The sequence below is a fragment of the Micrasema longulum genome, unplaced genomic scaffold (assembly GCF_059751315.1).
Source record: "Micrasema longulum isolate JH-2025_06_02 unplaced genomic scaffold, ASM5975131v1 h1tg000215l, whole genome shotgun sequence".
Classification (NCBI taxonomy): domain Eukaryota; kingdom Metazoa; phylum Arthropoda; class Insecta; order Trichoptera; family Brachycentridae; genus Micrasema; species Micrasema longulum.
Genome location: NW_028277420.1, coordinates 195,840 through 214,518, shown reverse-complemented (window position 1 = coordinate 214,518; position 18,679 = coordinate 195,840). Strand labels below are relative to the sequence as shown.

The 18,679-nt window shown below is 29.5% G+C and overlaps 3 protein-coding genes across 5 annotated transcripts in view; 2 read left to right on the top strand and 1 right to left on the bottom strand.

Annotated features, from left to right (window-relative positions):
- LOC148283616 (uncharacterized) overlaps nt 1-5,813 on the top strand; it is a 179,370-nt gene extending 173,557 nt beyond the window's left edge. For all 3 annotated transcript variants that reach the window (XM_088243486.1, XM_088243487.1, XM_088243488.1), the window contains 5 exons: nt 278-619; nt 714-817; nt 1,659-1,717; nt 2,379-2,593; nt 5,495-5,813. In XM_088243486.1, the coding sequence (XP_088099612.1) occupies nt 278-619; nt 714-817; nt 1,659-1,717; nt 2,379-2,553 (680 nt within the window). In that variant the 3' untranslated portion in view covers nt 2,554-2,593; nt 5,495-5,813. The remainder of the gene's footprint in view (nt 1-277; nt 620-713; nt 818-1,658; nt 1,718-2,378; nt 2,594-5,494) is intronic.
- A 2,093-nt stretch (nt 5,814-7,906) lies between these two features.
- On the bottom strand, nt 7,907-12,488 carry BBS5 (Bardet-Biedl syndrome 5 protein). Its single transcript, XM_088243477.1, has 7 exons — nt 12,266-12,488; nt 11,792-11,940; nt 11,516-11,693; nt 10,660-10,750; nt 10,420-10,566; nt 9,344-9,535; nt 7,907-8,444 (listed from the first exon to the last, which is right to left on the bottom strand). Exons 1-7 carry the CDS (start codon nt 12,313-12,315, stop codon nt 8,226-8,228), a joined length of 1,026 nt encoding a protein of 341 aa, XP_088099603.1. The 5' UTR covers nt 12,316-12,488; the 3' UTR covers nt 7,907-8,225.
- A 605-nt stretch (nt 12,489-13,093) lies between these two features.
- On the top strand, nt 13,094-15,912 carry LOC148283614 (uncharacterized). The gene is made up of 3 exons (XM_088243478.1): nt 13,094-13,315; nt 13,857-14,024; nt 15,392-15,912. The coding sequence occupies exons 1-3, from the start codon at nt 13,275-13,277 to the stop codon at nt 15,609-15,611; spliced, it is 429 nt and encodes a 142-aa protein (XP_088099604.1). The 5' UTR covers nt 13,094-13,274; the 3' UTR covers nt 15,612-15,912.
- Nucleotides 15,913-18,679: the final 2,767 nt, after the last annotated feature.

Here is an 18,679-nt window from a genome sequence, read left to right as displayed (position 1 = left end):
ACTACTTTAAAATAATAAACTTTGTTATCGGGGTTATTCAAATAACAGAAATTTATTTTAATCATGTTATTACGCATGGAGTTTTTTTTTAAAGGAATAACCCGCTAAGCCTCAATTTCATATGTGGGAAATAGAGAACAGTTCATTTTAATTTGCGCATTAATGAAATTACTTTGTAAAACGGAATATAAAACACGAATACAAAAAATTTTACTTTTCAGTGTAAATCAGAAGTTTTCAATTCAAGATAAAATTAATTATGTTTATATTATCTAAGGGGGCTGGTCGGTGACATTAGCCGGAAGTTGTTATACAACACTACCATCTGATGTAGAAATGAAAGTAGTATTTCCTAAAAATACTCATCAAGGGACGAGCCAATCAGATTCTGGATTGGGAGAGGAACATCATTACAGGAAGCAGAAGGCTACAACTGGTCATGGCCTATGTAAAAAGTGTACTGCCGAAGAAAACCTCTGCCAAAATTGCCACATTTCTAAAAGCTGCTCTTGTGTTTCATCTATAAGAAATCAAGATGTCATTGAAAAAGAAAATGAGTCATTTTTACCTCCAGCTCTTCTTAGAAAAGTCAGTAAGAACTCGTCATTGGGACATCCTGGTAAGTTTTCTTCTGAAAATGCACAATTATATGAACAATTTTATTTTTTGATCACAAGGCATATTCTGAAATAATTTTCTTTTTATATATATAGAATCAGTAGAACAAATGGGAATATTATCAAAAAACTTTCAGTACTTACCAGAAGTAAATACATCACAAGCTACTAAAAATAAAACTAAAAAATCAACACCCAAGGTAAGTTTTTGACTAATGTCAATTTGTATGTAATATTTCAACTTAAATTATAAATAAAGAATCTCCAACAGTTCTTTGTTACCCAAATGGGTCTCTTCACTGTAAAAATTACTGATGGACCTACACATGTCATTTAGTATGGATGCATTCACGCCACTTCACACCCATAAATCGGATACTTAATGTTTTAATTGTTATGCACATATCTTGAGGGAATTCATTTTTTCAATATACTTTTTAAAAAATGCCTAAAGGGCATTGTAGCAAGTGTCATTGCAGCTAAAAAAGTTTTAAATTATTTTAACAATCTAATTTAACCTCAGAGTTATCGCATCTATTGCATAGAACAAAAGAGTTCTAAATTTTTGCTTTGGTTTTAGTTAGGTTTTTAGTTTAACAACAAAGGTGTAATGAACGGTTTCAGTTAGCGCTTACAATTCTCAACCCAAGTACCTATGGCTTGTTGTATTGCTGTAATCTGTAGCTAACTTCGTGGTCAATAATCATAGAACATTTTATCTCCGTATGGGCGACTCTATTAGGTTATTACTCTAAGAATTTAACATAAACAAAACAGTAACTTATATTTATCTACATATCATATTGAGCACCTACATAATATTATAATGTGCACTTTAGTGCACCTTTAGGTACATGCAAAAGATTTTTATTTAGTTTTCTTAACCTAACAACCTTGAATTTTTCATGCTTTAATATTCATAAATAATTACAAATATTTTTTTAATATTTCTAAAAGTTATGAATAAACAATGATCGCAAAGAATCCATTAATTTTTAACATAGCATTATTGATATTAAATTATGTAGAGGAGTGTTTCAGATGGCACGCCGACTCTCCCTGCACTGCTGGCTCCCAGAAGATAAAATATCACGCAGACAGTAAGATTTCATTTATGTTATTTACTAAATAAACATGTTGTGATCTTGGGACCAGTTTGTAGGAAGGGGGTGAAGAATTTTGATGTTGAGCTGGTAGATTGTCTCATTTGATCTCACTTTACAAAAAGATTAACCCCTCCGAAGGAAACTCTTTTTTTAAAATTAACCAATCTTTGACATAAAGCTCATGATTTTATGTTGCCTTATCCCACATCAACTCTAAAGTATCACTTTGATGATGCCCTCAGCATTTTTTAGTATTAGCTGATTTAGTGATAGCATATCTAGGCTTTACTGACAGAATGCATTAATTCATTAAAACAAGTTCCGAGATAATCGTATTTGAAGCTTTTTTATTCTTTCAACGCATTATTTCTCCCACACTTTTTTACTTATTTTTTAAAGCTTTGAAAGAGTACTCTTTATTCTTGGTAAAGCATAAAATTTGAAATCAACATCTTGCACCTATATTGAAAAATATTTGAAATTTATAAAGACTGTTGACTTAATGCATTCTGTCAGTATAGCCTCGATATAGTCACTTACTTTACTGTCTGACCAACAAATATATATAATTTAATAATCTAGCATTTTTTTTACTGGACAACCTAAGGGTGAAGTAATAGTGTACAATTTTGTACATGAAATATTATTTTTCTAGAAAAATGGCTAATTTAGAATTGAGCCAGTCCTTCAGTAATGAGAATGAAGATGAGTTGTCAGTATTTGGAAGTGCCATAATGCCGGAAGTGAAGCCCAGAGTACCTACTATGAGTGAGAGAGACTTGACCAGAATGCACACAGCACAATTCTACTCGAGAAATAGGCGTTTGTAGAACCATCGAGGTGATACTGTCGCAGTAGACGTATCTTCAGGTGAACTTTTAGTAAATGTTTAATTTTTTTATTTATTGTGGTACATATGTATTAGGTGAACCCATAAGTGATAAATTATTTAAGTGGCCACAAAAAAATAATTTAACTACATTTAATTTTATTTTTAATCAATTATTTAATCTCCACCGTTATCTAGGGCCTTTTACCATCTTGTTAGTAGGCTTTTAATTCCTTTTTCATAAAATTCAGTATCCTTTAAAGAAAAATATGCTTCTAGGTGAGTTTGAACATCATCGTCATTTTTAACTTTTTTGTTCTTCAGGTAGTGTTCCATTGACCGGAATAAATAAAAATCGGATGGTCTGGGGAATATGGGGGATGTGGTTTAGCTGCCTTTTTTTGGATTAATCTTGCTGCATGCGGCCGGACATTATCATGTTGCAATATTACCCCTTTAAAAGATAAAAATATTTTTTATTTAATTTACTTGTCATGAGTGACAAGACCGCGGATTGTAATATTGCGTATAAAACACGTCTTTACATGTTCATACTCTGAGCTATGCTGAGCTAGTCTGAAGCACAGACCACAGACTACAGATATCTTGTCTGAAGCAAACAATCCACACTAAAAATAGTTGATTTATGGCCCTTATGGGTACACCTAACATGTAGAGACGTTTTTAGTTACATGATGCAAATAATTTGTCATTTCGATTAAACACAAACTTTGAGTGCATGTTGTTATTTAAATTTTATGATTGAATTAATATGATATAATTCATATTATTTGTTTGTTTATAAATTTGTATAAACCACTTAATTTTTTTTTTTTAATTACACTTCGACCGGTTTCGAGGTTACTACCTCATCGTCAGGAATTTAACTAATTTATAATTACACGCGTTGCTATTTATATAATAAAATATTGTATGAAAGAGACAGAAAATTGAAAGAAAGAGAGAGAAAGAAGATAAAATAAATCATAACGGGAATAGTTTTAAAAGAGGACTCGAAGTTAAATTTAATTTATTATTTATTATTTGAAGTTTTTGATTAATGGCTTTACTAATTTCTAATCGTTCTAAATTATCTAAACGTAAACCATTTTTATTGACATGCAAAATTTCAACACACGTTTCTTGATTAAATTCATGGTTTTCGGATATAAGATGATTTGCGAATTCTGAAAAATTATTATTACTCAGACATTTTATATGTTCTTTGATTCTAACTTTAAATTTACGTGAAGTTTTTCCAATATAGAAATTTGGGCAATTTAAACAATTTAATTTATAAATTCCCGAATGATTTAATTTATCATCCTTATCTTTACAATTTGTTAATATTTTACCCATGTTATTATTAGTATAAAAAGCTGGCCTAATATTGTTAGGTAAAATTTGTGCTATATAATTAGAAAATGAATTAATGTACAAAATTCTACGCCAGTTCTCATTTTTATTGGAAATATTTTGGGAACTGTATAAGTATTTTTTCCTATAGTTTAATTTAAGTTTTTTATTCAAAATATTGTCAATTAAATTTAGTTCATAGCCATTATTGAAAGCAATACTCTTTATAGTATTTAATTCTAAGTCAAAATTATTTTTATTTAGTGGTATTGAAGTAAGCCGATGTATCATAGAATGGAAAGCAGAGTGTTTATGTGATAAAGGATGATTAGAAGATTTATGGATGACCGCATCTGTATATGTCGGTTTTCTAAATATTTTAAATTCAATTTTATTTTTTGTATTAATTAAAGTTAAATCTAAAAAGTTAAGTTGTGAATTTGATTCAATTTCTAAAGTAAATTGTATTTTCTGATGGAAGGAATTGAATAAATTTAAAAATGAGTCTAATTGACGATCTGATCCAATCCATATACAGATGACGTCATCAACATATCTTCTCCGCAATAAAACATTATTTAATAAAGGAGATTTACAATCAAAAATTAAATTTTCTAAATAATTAACAAAAATATCAGCAATTAATGGACTTGTTGGGGCACCCATAGGTAAACCTTCAGATTGGGTATATACTACATTATTAAATTTAAAATAATTTTGATTAATACATATATTAAACAAACGCGAAAGATCGTCAGAGACATTTTTTGTTAAATCTGAATTATTTAAAATATTTGAAATGACATTTTTTGTTTCAACAGTTGGTATATTTGTAAATAAATTAACAATATCAAAATACACTAATTTGGCATTTCTAGGTAATTTAAAATCTTTATGAATATTGACCAACTCTAATGAGTTTTTAATAGTATAATTATGTTTGAAAATATCTAATGATTTTACTGCATTTATTAGAAAAGACCCAAGTTTAAATGTTGGGGAATTACAACAGCTTACAACCGGCCTAATGGGATTATTTAATTTATGTATTTTTAAAAGGGAATACAATAGAGGTGGTTTTGGATTTTTTAAAACTAATTGTTCTTTTGTTTTTTCATCGGAAAAAATCACACTTTTACATGATTTAAGAACACTTTTTAATGATTCTTGAAATTTTTTTGTTGGGTCCGTTTTTAAAATATTAATGTTATCATTGTTGAGGAAGTCCAGTGTTTTAGAATCATAATCACTTCTATTCATTATGATAATGGTATTTCCTTTTTACAAATTTGTACAAATTTATAAACAAATAAATGTAAAATGTCATACCACAAAGTGAAAAATGTTTTTGATAACAATAATACATATTATTTGTGTTTGGAGCAGCACTATATTTCATTAACAGATAATATTATATTTTAGCAAGGTATTGATAAATTACGACAAAGTTTTTAGATTAAGAAAATCTCTATGTTTATTTACATTGTAAAAAAATATTTTTCTTGAGTACATCATGTTGAAACATTAAAAATAAATAAACTCACAATTAAACAAAATTTAATTAAACACTTTATTTTCTCTTTCAGATATTGGAAGATACATTCATTCCCGGAATTATTATTTTTTAAATCATAGTTTTAAATCATAGATCATATCTAAATAGTGAAAATTTATTAAAAAAAACTTAATAAAAGTTAGTAATTTTTATTCATAAAATGAAATGAGATATTTACTATGAATTTATTGTTTTTTAAATTATGAAGTTGGGTATGTATAAGTCATATTGTATATTTTTTGTCAAGAATTTATATTCTATTATAAAATAGTTAAATTAAAGACATTAAATATTATTGTTCTGTTGTAAAAAAATACTCATGAAATATAAGTTTTGCTCAGTTATGGCTACAGCATATTTTATTCAACAATACCTATTATAAATATGTCCAAATCTGGAAAAAGAGCTTAAATTTTTTAATAAAAACTATATTATTTATTTGATAAAGAAATAACAAAAATACATTATAAGTAACAAATAAATTAAAATAAATAACAGTAGAAAATAAAGGAGGGCACAGATGTACGGCTTATTTTTTCTCATGGTACTCAAAACACAATAAAAACTACCAAGTGGTGTGGTCATACAATCAAAAATGGTCGGCGTAGTATATAAATACACCAATACTTCACCTAAATATTGGCAAATGGCAAAGTATAACCTTCTTTAGATGTAAAAACCCGGTTAAATTAATATATTTTCATTGATTTGGTAAGAGTGCATCAAATAAAAGACCTGGGTGTGTTTTGCTTGATGAAAAGCTGCAGTTTATTTTTCATATTAAACAAGTAGCTAATGATGGAATGAAGATGCTTTGAGAGAAGTGTCCAATTTAAAAAATATATTAACTGTGAAACAATTATTGTACTGCTCATTTGTAAAGAGGAGAATTGAATAAAACTCTTCGGTTCGGTCACCGTATTGTGAAATCTATTCTCGTGCTATAGAAAGAGTTCAAAATACATTATTTTGCTTTAAAAATTATAAATTAAAAATACCAATAGATAATATAAATATCCTTAAACTATGATTTCCTAAGAAGTGAAATGAGATTACTTAAATTTTCAAACCGAAGAGTTATGTCTGGTTTGTTATTTAATACGGGAAATTGGATACAAAAAATGTTTTATTATGGGCAGTAAAAATTAGAGCATTTAATTGTAAACCAAAGTTTCTTGAAAATGTACAAAAAAATTATATATGTATATTTTTTTATAAAAACGAACTACTTCACTGAACGACGTCACTGGTTCATATGAATCAACCAATGATGAGAGAGCTGTGGAAGATATCTGGTTTTCTTTACGTAAACAGATCAATCGGCAGATGAACAGATGAACCGGGTTGTGGTCCTGTGGTAGTATTGTGGACTCACGGACCAAAGGTCCCAGGTACAAATCCCATTCCACCATAATCCGATTTCCATTTTTCCGGCACAAGTTATTTACGAATTTTAGGAAATGGTCTGAAAATTGAAATATTTGAGTAAATAATAAGAACACCAGTATTTCTCTTTAAGAAAAAAAGCTGACAGAGAAATAGTGGAAGAGAACCTTTGATGTCACATGTGGCGTAATTTCAGAAATACAAAACTTTAAAAATTCATACCGCAGATGATACGATATTAAAAACATTAAAAAAATATATTTTGGTTTAGTTTAATAGTCTATTATTAATATATAAAAAAACACTGAACTTCCTCATCCACCGGTCCCGCTTTGCTAGAACTGATTAAAATTCGAATACCTGGTAGGTGTACAAGAAGCAAAGAAATATTTTTTTGTAACAATAATCAATCACGAAACATCTTCGAAATGCACTTATACTTAGAATACATAGATACTAGGTACCTATGGTAATCAGTTTGAACAAATGTTTGGTTCAAATCATGATTCATCTTCCATTACAACATGATTTATACCAATCCTATTTTATAGTACCTATAGTTTTTATTGTTTTTTTTATTTATTTCTAACCTACCATCGGTAAAAAAAGATGAAAATAGAAATAACACAAACCCCTCTTTTAAGTAAATATTTATTATTTGATTTAAATTTATAAATATACCAAAATATTATAAGCATTTTTTTTTCAAATATTTTTTTTAAACATTTCTTTCTTTATATAAATACAGTAAACATAAAAGAAAACACATACATAATTACATAGGTACATATTGAAATACAGAATACACCTTTTTTCTTAAATATACTATGACAATAAATTACATTTTGTTTGGCAGTTTTAAATTAACTCCAGAAGTAAAAATAAAAACAAAACATGTGTAAACAAAGTTATTCAAATAGCAATATTTGTAACATCTTTAATTATCAAGTTTTTAAATAATGCTCATTACTCATGATTACCTAAACTCAACAAATAATTCATAAAAGTTACAATTTTCTTAATTCTCTATGGAATTTGTGAACACTTTTTATTGAAGTTTTTTTTTTTAAAGTAAGAAAGAAATATTTGCGTTCTTATGATTGACCCAAATATTTTAGTTTTGGCGGCATTTTCAATAAGTTGTAAATAACTCATTATTAGTAAATAGGAATTAAGTTGGGGTACAGTGAGGTTCGAACCTTGGATCTCTGATATGCGAGTCCGCAACACTAGCCACGGGACCACAATCCGATTTAGTTAGTTTAGATTTGTATTGCTTGCACATACTTGAAAATGGTGATTATCGTAATTATTATTAATTGTAATTTCATTACACATTGGGATAGCTATAAAAGACTTTTCACACATTTACGAACTTATGTAGAAGGGAGTACTTCCCACAGAGATTTAAGTGAAAACCCAGTTGGAGGGGGTTGTATGGCCAGTCCGAGGTAAGGACTGTATACAGGAGCTTCCTCAGGTCCAACACCGACCCTCTGAGCAGCCAGGTATATGGCAGGACCCATTTCTCCGCGAGGTTCTCCGATCTCTTCAACCTCTTCTTCTATTGGATCATCGGGAGAAGAAGACATTCTCTAGAAATATGTTTCTAAATAAATACATGCATTTGTAAACATTAACTGTCATGTCAGATACATTTAAAAAATTATTTTATCTGATTCACATCATACAGAAACATATAATATATCTTCGGGTTTCTAGCACAAGTTAGTAACTACACATGTTCAAAAAATAAGATGTCTTCATAAATAGTATAAAATAATAAAAATGTTTCATATTTTATTATTACAAAAAATAATATTTTCTAATTTTCACCTTGCAGTTTCAAATGAATCGTTGATTTAAGATAAGTTTTTAACTTTGAAAGTGTAATATCTCACTACTAGTAAAATGTAGTAACCAACTTGTGCCAAAAACCCAATGATGTAGAACAATACTTAAGGTAAATATTCAACGTTAAGGACATAATATAATATTATAATAAAATACTACCCATCTCTGTAGTGATATAAATAATAATATAATATTATTATTTACATTTTATCCCAATAGGGATAATGTAATAAGGAAATATCCTTTGACTTATCTACACCTAATGCTGAACAGAGCATTTTACTTATAGGATAGTAAACAAAAGTAAAGTGACGAGTTAATTAATGACTTCAGGCATCTCACTTAAAGATAAAACAGTGGCTTTTGTCAGGGTGGTGCACTCAACACATAAAATATAATTATATACTACAGAGGTTCTTTTTTAGGGCTGCAACACATTTTCAGCCTTTTTATAACTATGCCGAAGGAAGAAATCATAGACTATAAGACCTGAAAGCGAACCATGTTCTTTATGAAACGACCAGCACTTAGATATCAGATAATAGTATTCCTAGCCAAGACTTTCCTACTCCAGCGCGTCCGGGATACATTTTATTAAAATCTAAAATCTATTTTGGTTTCATTTAAAGACTATTACTACCTGATTGGTCCATGTATATTGTACTCCAAACACAGGCTTGTTAAGGTAAATAGAGTGCAGCGCATTAAGCTCCTTGTATAGAGGTTGTAACTTATCTGCGGGATCAACCCTGAATCCGAGCACATAGCCGGCACCAGGAGTTGCCGTTACCACGACTAAAGCTTCACCAAATTTTGAATCACGTACTTTGACCTTTAAAAAAATGCAAAAAAAACATTAGTTTCAGCTCAAATCAAAACTTTTAAATTTCTAAAACGTATTTAAATGAATATGGTATTATATATACTAGGTATTTTCTTTAATTTGATATTGTTATATCTAGGAAAGTGTTTTCTTCTTCTACTATAATATAAAAGATACATTACATTTGAAAATGAACTTATTATCCCAATATATATTTTTTAAAGTATCATCTACAATTCTGACTGTATTGATTACAGTAAAATACTACATAATATAATATGATTTATATCTAGTTTAATAATTATAAACATACATATGTGATAGTTAGAAAACAGAATATCTGAATATCAATATTGGATTCCACTCACTCAATCATTATTTAATAATGGCATGCCACCAAGTAAAAGTCATAACAAGAAAAATTATATAAATATATAGTTATACTATTTAAAATATAAATAGTAAAAACAATGAAAATATTGAAAAACAACATTTTTCTTAGAAAATATTAGTTAGATAATCTTTTATAAAAGTATTGATATTAAATACAGCTAATAAACCATATTAATGTAATACACTCTAGGTACTTGGAGTAGAAATATATAAATAACAAATCGTTAATGACAATTCATCACTGAGTATGTAATATCACCGTCTAAGTCATCCTGTTATGCCATTTGGCGGTAAATATATTCAAATATTGGTAGTAAAAACAACAAAGAAACATTATATGTAACTGTAAAATAAGATTTACCCACGTCAATTATTTCAAATCCATAATTTTGCTACATAAAAAAAAAGTTTTTATTCCCTCTCCCCTAAAGCGGTCAAATATACGGTAATGAATTGCCATCAACGATATACAAAAACAAAATGAAATAAGAAACACTTACACTATCAATCTGAATATAAGGTAAGGATACATTAAATGTCTCATTAATATCCGCAAACCAAACCACTCTGATATTGGTAAAGATCATTGTTCCTAAATTTCCTGTGTCACTGGAAAGGTTCCAAACTCCATGTTGTGATGTGTGAATCTAAAGTAGGAATGCAATACAAACAGAGGCTGGTTAAGGGCTGTTATAAATGAAAATTAGTTTGGAAATTTTCATAAAGTATCATCTGCATACCTGTTCCGAGGGTAAAATTTTTAGGCTTTTATTCTGAATGATGGCTCCTCGTAATTTCATTTCTCGATAAAGACGTGTAGAAACATATGCTCTAAAACACCAACATAACATAACAGTTTATTTTAATTTAAAATGAAATTAACCATAAAAATGAAGAAGGAATTCACTTAGACGCATTTCTAAAATAAGACCCAGTAATTAAAAATAAATCATAAGGTAATTAAGAAATATATTATTTGAGTTCTTATTAATCCAATTCCAATATTTGAGGCCATTCTCGTAAATAATTTGCCCTAGAATAATGTGAATCAAGTATGATATGTTTGTTATTATAATGTTTATTATTTTATAGTTGTGGTTCCGGGGCCAGGGTCGCGGACTCACAGATCAAAAGTCCGATGTGCGATCAACTTGAGTCCCATTGATTTAATGGTGAGTTTTTATAACTCGTTGAAAATGGTCCCCAAAACTGAAGTATTTGAGTAAATCGTAAAAACACAAAGGTTTTTTTTTTTTTTTTCAAACATAATAATATATATCTATAATTGAATTTTACTAACCAAGAATTACTTTTTTGAATATTATTATTACTCTTAGCTTGATCAAGTGTTTCAAAAGGAAAGGGATTCAAATGTTATCAAAAGGAAATGTTTAGGTGAATGGGAAGGAAGACAAAGAGTAAGGTGGAAAGTAGATATTGGTAAAGAAGTAATGACATACTAGTTGCATTCATAATCAATTATTGTTTAAAAATTAAATAATGTGATTGATGTTTTTGTATTTCAATATATATTTTTTAATTTAAAAAACAATGAGACTGAATGGATTTAAAATAAAATAAATAAATATTGTTTACTTGTGAACTCCCATCACACTAGTAAAATGACGCATATTTCCTGGAATAAGATTTGTAAAGATGAACTCATATCTGCTGTTATTAAAGCTGGTGAGGAGATAGAGAGCTTCTGCTGTTCCTCGCAACTGAGATCTGACCATCTTGGTGCTTGTACTTATAATGCAGTTGTAACCGATACCTAAAATAAATATATGTATTTCAGTACTGTAAAATAGTGATTGTGACCCTTTAGATAAAGTTGTATCTGGTTAGACCAACATATAAAAGAATAAGTACATAAATTTATCCTCGGTGATGCTAATGAATGCCACAGAATCCTGAGATTAGAAACAATTAGTCTCCCTCTGGTTCCGCTATTTCCTTTTGTATCTTCCACCGAGTCAAGCCGATCTAATATTTTTTCTCCAGGACGCATTCTCATGACCCTAAAATACAAACAATGAAATTCTGATACTATTGAAAAAATATTTTGAAAGGGAACAAAAACTCGTTAACATTTTTTTATCTTATTTTTTATACCCGTGCAGATGATATAGCATATTTTAAAATTTACAAATTCCTGATTTATGAATAATAAAAGATTTGAAGGCATCGACATATTAATACACTTAATTTATGTTAATTAATATGTTAATGTTTGAAGGTTCTTAAATCTATCTTTAAATAATAAAATATTATATGAACAATAGTTTTTATAAAAATGTTTATTTCTTAAGGTGTTTGAAATAAAAATAGAAAGAACATGCTTACGAAAATGGTAAATCAAAGCGAATTTCTCTATCTTGCCAAATAGAACACATATTTATGGAAACCTATCTGTAAAATGAGAAACGTTATAATTTCTTTAAATATTTATATTACGTCGTAATCTGAGCTGATTTCAGAATCACTTTAAAAGAATATTCTGCAGATACTAGACTTTACGGTCTTGGTGTTGACTATTCAGTCAATCTCGGCAGAGCTTTTAAAATTCAAATGTTATGATTTTGTTTCCAATGACAACCATTATATTATGACGACATAACTCCCTTCATAATTAATTAACCAATTACTGGTCGATGTATTCGCCTATATTTTTGTTTAAAGATAAGGGTAAAACATTAAATAGTTAATAATACCACCGCTAATAAGTGCTGTATTAAAATGGCAGCTACGATTTAAAAAAAAAGAAAAATAAGTGAGCCAAATAATATTACAGAAAACAAAACAGAGAAGTTATAACCTTCTGCAAAATAAAAATACACTGCACAAAAAGTACAAACGAAATAGGTTTTTGTTCAAGGGGAACAAGAACGATGAATATTTTTTTACTTGCTTTTCATTTGTTTCTTACTGTGTCAGATTAAAGTGTTATTTTTTCTGATTTCAGTTTTTCCATATATTTTTATTTTCAGTGATAAGCCTACGAAAATGGAAAAAAATAATGATAAATTAATATTACTAAAAATAATTGAAAACAAATATTATATATTATCCAAAGTTTCGTAGGTAGGTTTAAGTTTTTTTTTTCACCATAGAAAAAACATTATTGTCTGTGGTGAAAAAACGTTGTTTCCGTTTGTTTACGTTTTCTGTTCTGACTTTGATTTTGTCTTGTGTTTTTATTTCGTCCTTGCCTCTGACAGACGTGTCGAAGATTTTCTAACAAATTAAAACATTGGTTTTTAACTTGTATTTTTGAATTCTTCGCTGAAGACAGCTAAGATATTGGCGTTATCTCCAATCCATTTACGCCGATCTTTACATCCCGAATATTATCATGACTATTGGAAACTACAACAGAGTCTCACAGAAACGAAAGTACGTATTTTCATTCATATACTATTGTTGAAAATGTGATAAAACTAGAGCGTGTGGCATTCGTTGATTTAAAATGATCATATTTATGTTCATATTAATTCTAATCAATTTATTATTTCATTTTGAATAGGCAACGCACGTGTAGCAGTTAAATCTTTTGGAAATCTGTCAAATATTTAAGGTTCTCATCATTGTAGGGAAAAAAATAATGTTAGCCCTTATTAATCGGAATGAGTCATTTTATGTTTTGATGCCGCATGTGATGCGTGTATTCAACATGTCATTCCCAACAAAAATTTTGATTGTCATTTATTCTACTTTTATGAAATAAATAATGATTCACTGCCTCGATTTTTGTTACTTAAGGTAAAAATGAACGCATGATGTCAAAATTTTTTTTGTTTACATTGATAATGACAAATTTAGTTATACATGACTACTTCTCAGCTTTTAAAACATCAATGCTATTTTGCCATTTTGTATGTCTATATTTACCATTTTGGGTAAGCGTGTAATGATTGTATTAATTGTTTGTTATTAGGGATGCAGCTCAGGCAGCTGCATTTCCTCAAGGGATCCGTTGCCAGAAGTGTCTGGAGTATGGTCACTGGAGTTACGAATGTAAAGGCAAGAGGAAGTACCTACACAGATCATCCCGTACGCAGATAATGAAGAAAAAAATCAAGATGCAGAATGAAGTGCTTCAAAAGTAAGTTTTATGAAACAAACTATAATTCCGAACTTTGACGATTCTAAATTGTTTTGTGATAATATCTTCGACCCAAACACAACTCTTTCAATAACAAAACTATAATATTTCTAAGAACGATACTTCAACGTTTGGGCGACAACTGTATTATTGAATTCCAATTTAGACCAAATAAATCCTGTAATGTAATGATAACATTTTAGAAACAAAACCCCCTAGAGTGTTATTTTTTTTAAAGAAATAACCCGCTAAGCTTCTATTTAGAGGCTTGTCAACAGGTGGAATACGGGGGACATGGAAGGGGTAATTAAAATTACACCGCAACCCCCAGACCAACTGAGAAAAAATCTTTCTTAGATTTTTTCTTGCAACTGGCGGGAATCGAACCCGCGACGCCAGTTTCACAGTTGGCCATCTTACTAACTGCGCGACGGCGCCTGTCTTAATTTAAGGATTTTTATTTTTTGTATGCGTTTATATTTATCTGGCCACACTGATGATAAAACATCAAATAAATATGAAACACGTGAAATCAAATATGATGATTTTCATTAAGAACATTATTGCCACCTTAAGTATTATCCGTATTAGTTTTTTTCCATTTTTTAAACAGTTTCATACGTCATTTGTTGTTTAATAATCAGTGTGGCCATGTGAAGCGAAGTGTCATCGTATTATAAAGAAAAGATCCCCAAATTAACCACTCTAGGGGGTAGATAAGATTCAGAATACCCCTCCCTGTGAGGCTTTTTCTACTGTAGAGTACAAATCCTCAGCAGATTTTGCAACTCTACAACTACAATAAACATATGAGTCTGTGCAGGTCTTTTCAACTGATCCGAATATTTATTTTTGTATTTCAACACAGCGTAGCGTGATTTGTGACTCACAGTCCTTTATTTTTTTTTCCGTTCAGCGGTTTTTTTTATTATATTTTTTAATAGACTTAAACTTAATTTAAAGGAAAAGATTATAAGAAAGGAAGTTGATGTCATAAGTTTTCTTTGGTGAGTTCTGCTGATTCGTAAATTGGCTTCCCATAAACCGGAAATCTATCACAACACTTGGTTGATTCGGAAGAATTAGTGACGTCGTTCAAAGTAGTTTGTTTATATGATTTTTTTCATACATTTTCAAGAAACTTCACAGCACAATTGAATGCTCTAATTTTTACCGCATGTAAGAAAACATGTTTATATCCAATTTCCTGAAGCAGTGAACTTTCTCATTATCCTCCTGCCGCTCTTATAAAAAAAAATGCATGTATTTTTATGTACATATTCAAATCATTATTATTTTCATTAAAAATAAATCTGTTTTTTTTTTCCTATATTCTTGTTATTTTGACTCATGTCTCTTGTTTACAGACAACAAGAAGAGATTTCTGCATCAAAAGAGCAACAGAACAAAATTTTAAAGAAAAAACAAAAGAAGCGTAGAGATTCTTCATCCAGCAGCAGTAGCAGTTCCTCTTCTTCGAGTGGATCATCCGGTAGCGACTCCTCATCCTCCAGCGGCAGCTCCTCATCCGATAGCGATAGTGACTCTTCCTCGGACAGTAGCAGCAGTAGTAGTGGCGAGGATTAAATATTAACACTCTTAATTTATTTTAGTGTCTAGATATACTAAGATACGTTGATATGTTTTTTGTTTATAAATGTTATAATGTAAGTAAACAAATTTAATGTAATATGTATGTAGTTTCAGTAACAGTATTGTTGATTTTTAAATGCACAGATGTTTTGAAATAAAGTATCGTAACTATTTGTAGCATCACTAAATGGGTTCAAATAAAAAAAACTTATTTATTTTTTGTAACAATGCACTTTTTACATAAAAATATTGATAATACATCTTCTGATTACCTACTTAATAAATGTTTATGAAATATTTTTTGTATTTTACTTAACTTCTTCCGCTCCTTGTTTTTATGGCAACTATGCAGAATAGAGTAAATAGGGTTTCATGTTTAATTTTGTTGAATAATGATTTTTTTTAATCAAAAATATTATGTTTTTCATATGATTTATTTACCTAAATATTTCAATTTTGGAACTATTTTCCTTTCTTTGTAAATAGTAATAGACAACGGGAAACAATTTGTGGTAGAGTGGGGTTCGAACCTTCAGACCTCTTGATCCAAAATCCGTCCGCAAGACTACTGGCTAGGCTACAACCCATATCTCTACAATTAATTCAGTAGAATTATAAAACTACATGTAAATAAAAAATGTTAAATATTTAGGTTTTGAAAACGCAGATGATTTTTGTACCCATTGTTTTGCAAAGCGTATTTAACTTAGTATGTGAGAACCTTTAATAAAATGAGGACACTATGATTAAAGCTAATACTGTGCAGAAAAACAGAATTTTAATCCATAGTAAAGTTTTAACTTTATGTCCATAACGTTGTATGCAACAATATTGATTTGCGAAATATTCTAAGGATCAAAGTGTGTTCTGGCAGCTGTAGACGGTAAAAAGGCTAAATGATGCGCCATGATGTGAATTTTGCAAGAGTCAAAAGTTTTTAAACTAAAAAATGGGCACAACTTTTTTTATTTGGAATTAATCTTTTTTTAAATGTAGTTGAGACAGGTGTTACGTAAAACTATTAGGGCTATATAGGATAAGTCTAAACAACTAGAAAATAATTCGAATTTTGTGTGATACAAACCCATTGATTTTATGAGCATCTTACAAGAGGGTTTTTCATGTAATCGCCAAAATTTACGTTCAATATCCATGGGTGTCAATATAGTTTTATGGCTTACAGTTAGATTGGCAATTTGGAAAGAAACATTAAAGTAATTCACAGCGTCTAGCCTAAAAAAAGCACATATTGCCAGCCCGAAGTAACAATAGCATATAATAATAATAATTGGCTGATTTATATAGCGCCATTTTTGTGAAAAATCACCTCAAGGGCACTTTACAATTGTATACTTAAACTTACATTCTAAGTAAGCTAAACTGACTGAATTATATTTTCCGATTTAAAATTGAGGGTATGATAAACTAAAGAAGTGAGATTTAGTTGGGATCTGAACTGACTGGGACTGTCGATGATTCATAAGTTTGCGGAAAACGGCAAAAGCATGATCTCCGAAAGGAGTGCCAGATTTAGACAAGTTTTCCTCTGCCCGAGTCAAATGCTGACCTAAGAGTAGATTTTCTTTGGTAGACATGTATTTTCCCTAATACAAAAGTTCGATAGGTACTTTGGAGCCATTTCATGAAGAGATTGAATACTGTCCAGCAAAGCTAGTGCTTTATTCTCTCTGGGCTTTTTCACCAGTGCAAAAATGAATTTATTAACATATCTGCATGTTTATCACAAAATTGGAAAATTTCAGGTTTATCTCACTGTTGCTTTTAGCTAGCGATTATTATCGCTTTTATTAAAGGGCCAATGCTGTAAATCGCAATATTACAGGAGAGTTATTATTCAAAGTGAATTTTTAGACTTTTTTGATAATGAATATTAATAAAAAAAACATGAGAGCATACTGTCATCGCGCCGGCAATATCTGTTAGGTGATTTTTCTTTCTTAAAAGTATTTTTGATTTCTCATTGCGATGACAACATTTTGTTTCAAGAAAATATGCTTAAATATTTTTTCAAAATAAAATTACATATTTTTTTATTTTTGTCAATAAAAAATATGTTTAAAATCCTTCATCAAAAGGTACATTGTTTTAACAATGTACCTGTGAGATTAACAATGTACCTTCTTCAAAAGGTACATTGTTAATCTCTAACAATTTCTACAATGTTACTTAACAGATTATTGCTGGCGCAACGATGTATGTGTATATAAAAGATACATCTTTTTTAATTGGATCGACCCTCTACAAAATGTTGGCAAGAAAAATATGAAATCTGACATTGGCCCTTTTAGATTCAAGGCCACAGGCTTATTCAATGATGGTTTTGAGACTGTCTGACACAAAAAGGTTTAAATTTATTAAAAACAGAAACATGTACATTTCATTATATTTAATACAAAAACATTGACAAAAATGAATGCACATGTAAAAAAATATATTTTATTGACGAGTAAGTTAAACACACGATAACAAGAATACAGGTATTATAGGCACATTATGGATAACTAACATACAATATTATTTTAAAATACTGGTAGGATAACATCAAGGAACTAAAATAACAATTAGTTGATTTGTACTTAAAGAAAATCTCCTAACGTAATCGAATGGAATAAGGCCAATTTATACAGCGTTCAATATGAGGTTTTTTAAAAAAAGAACATGAATGATGGAATTAAAACAGGGATGGAGAATACCTTAAGGTAGGGAATATGGAAGTCTAGGCATTTACAGGGCTTATGACCTGTAATTGGCTGGTTTAAGTGGCCACTTTACACACTGTGCAACATTCACCATTTTGCCTATGTTTGAACATCCATATTTCTTAAATTCATCCATTTGTTGATTTTAGTGAAGTTAAAGAGCTGAAACCTTTATTGTTGTGAAGAGATTCATTTGACTGAATTATTTCACATACTAGGCAACGCCTGAAGAAAGTTTTCCAATTTTCAAACTTCTTCTTGGACCAGTCGTCTTTGTCTACAAACATTTGGACAAACTCAAACATCGTAATGAATGATGGATATTAAAGCCAGAACATTGGT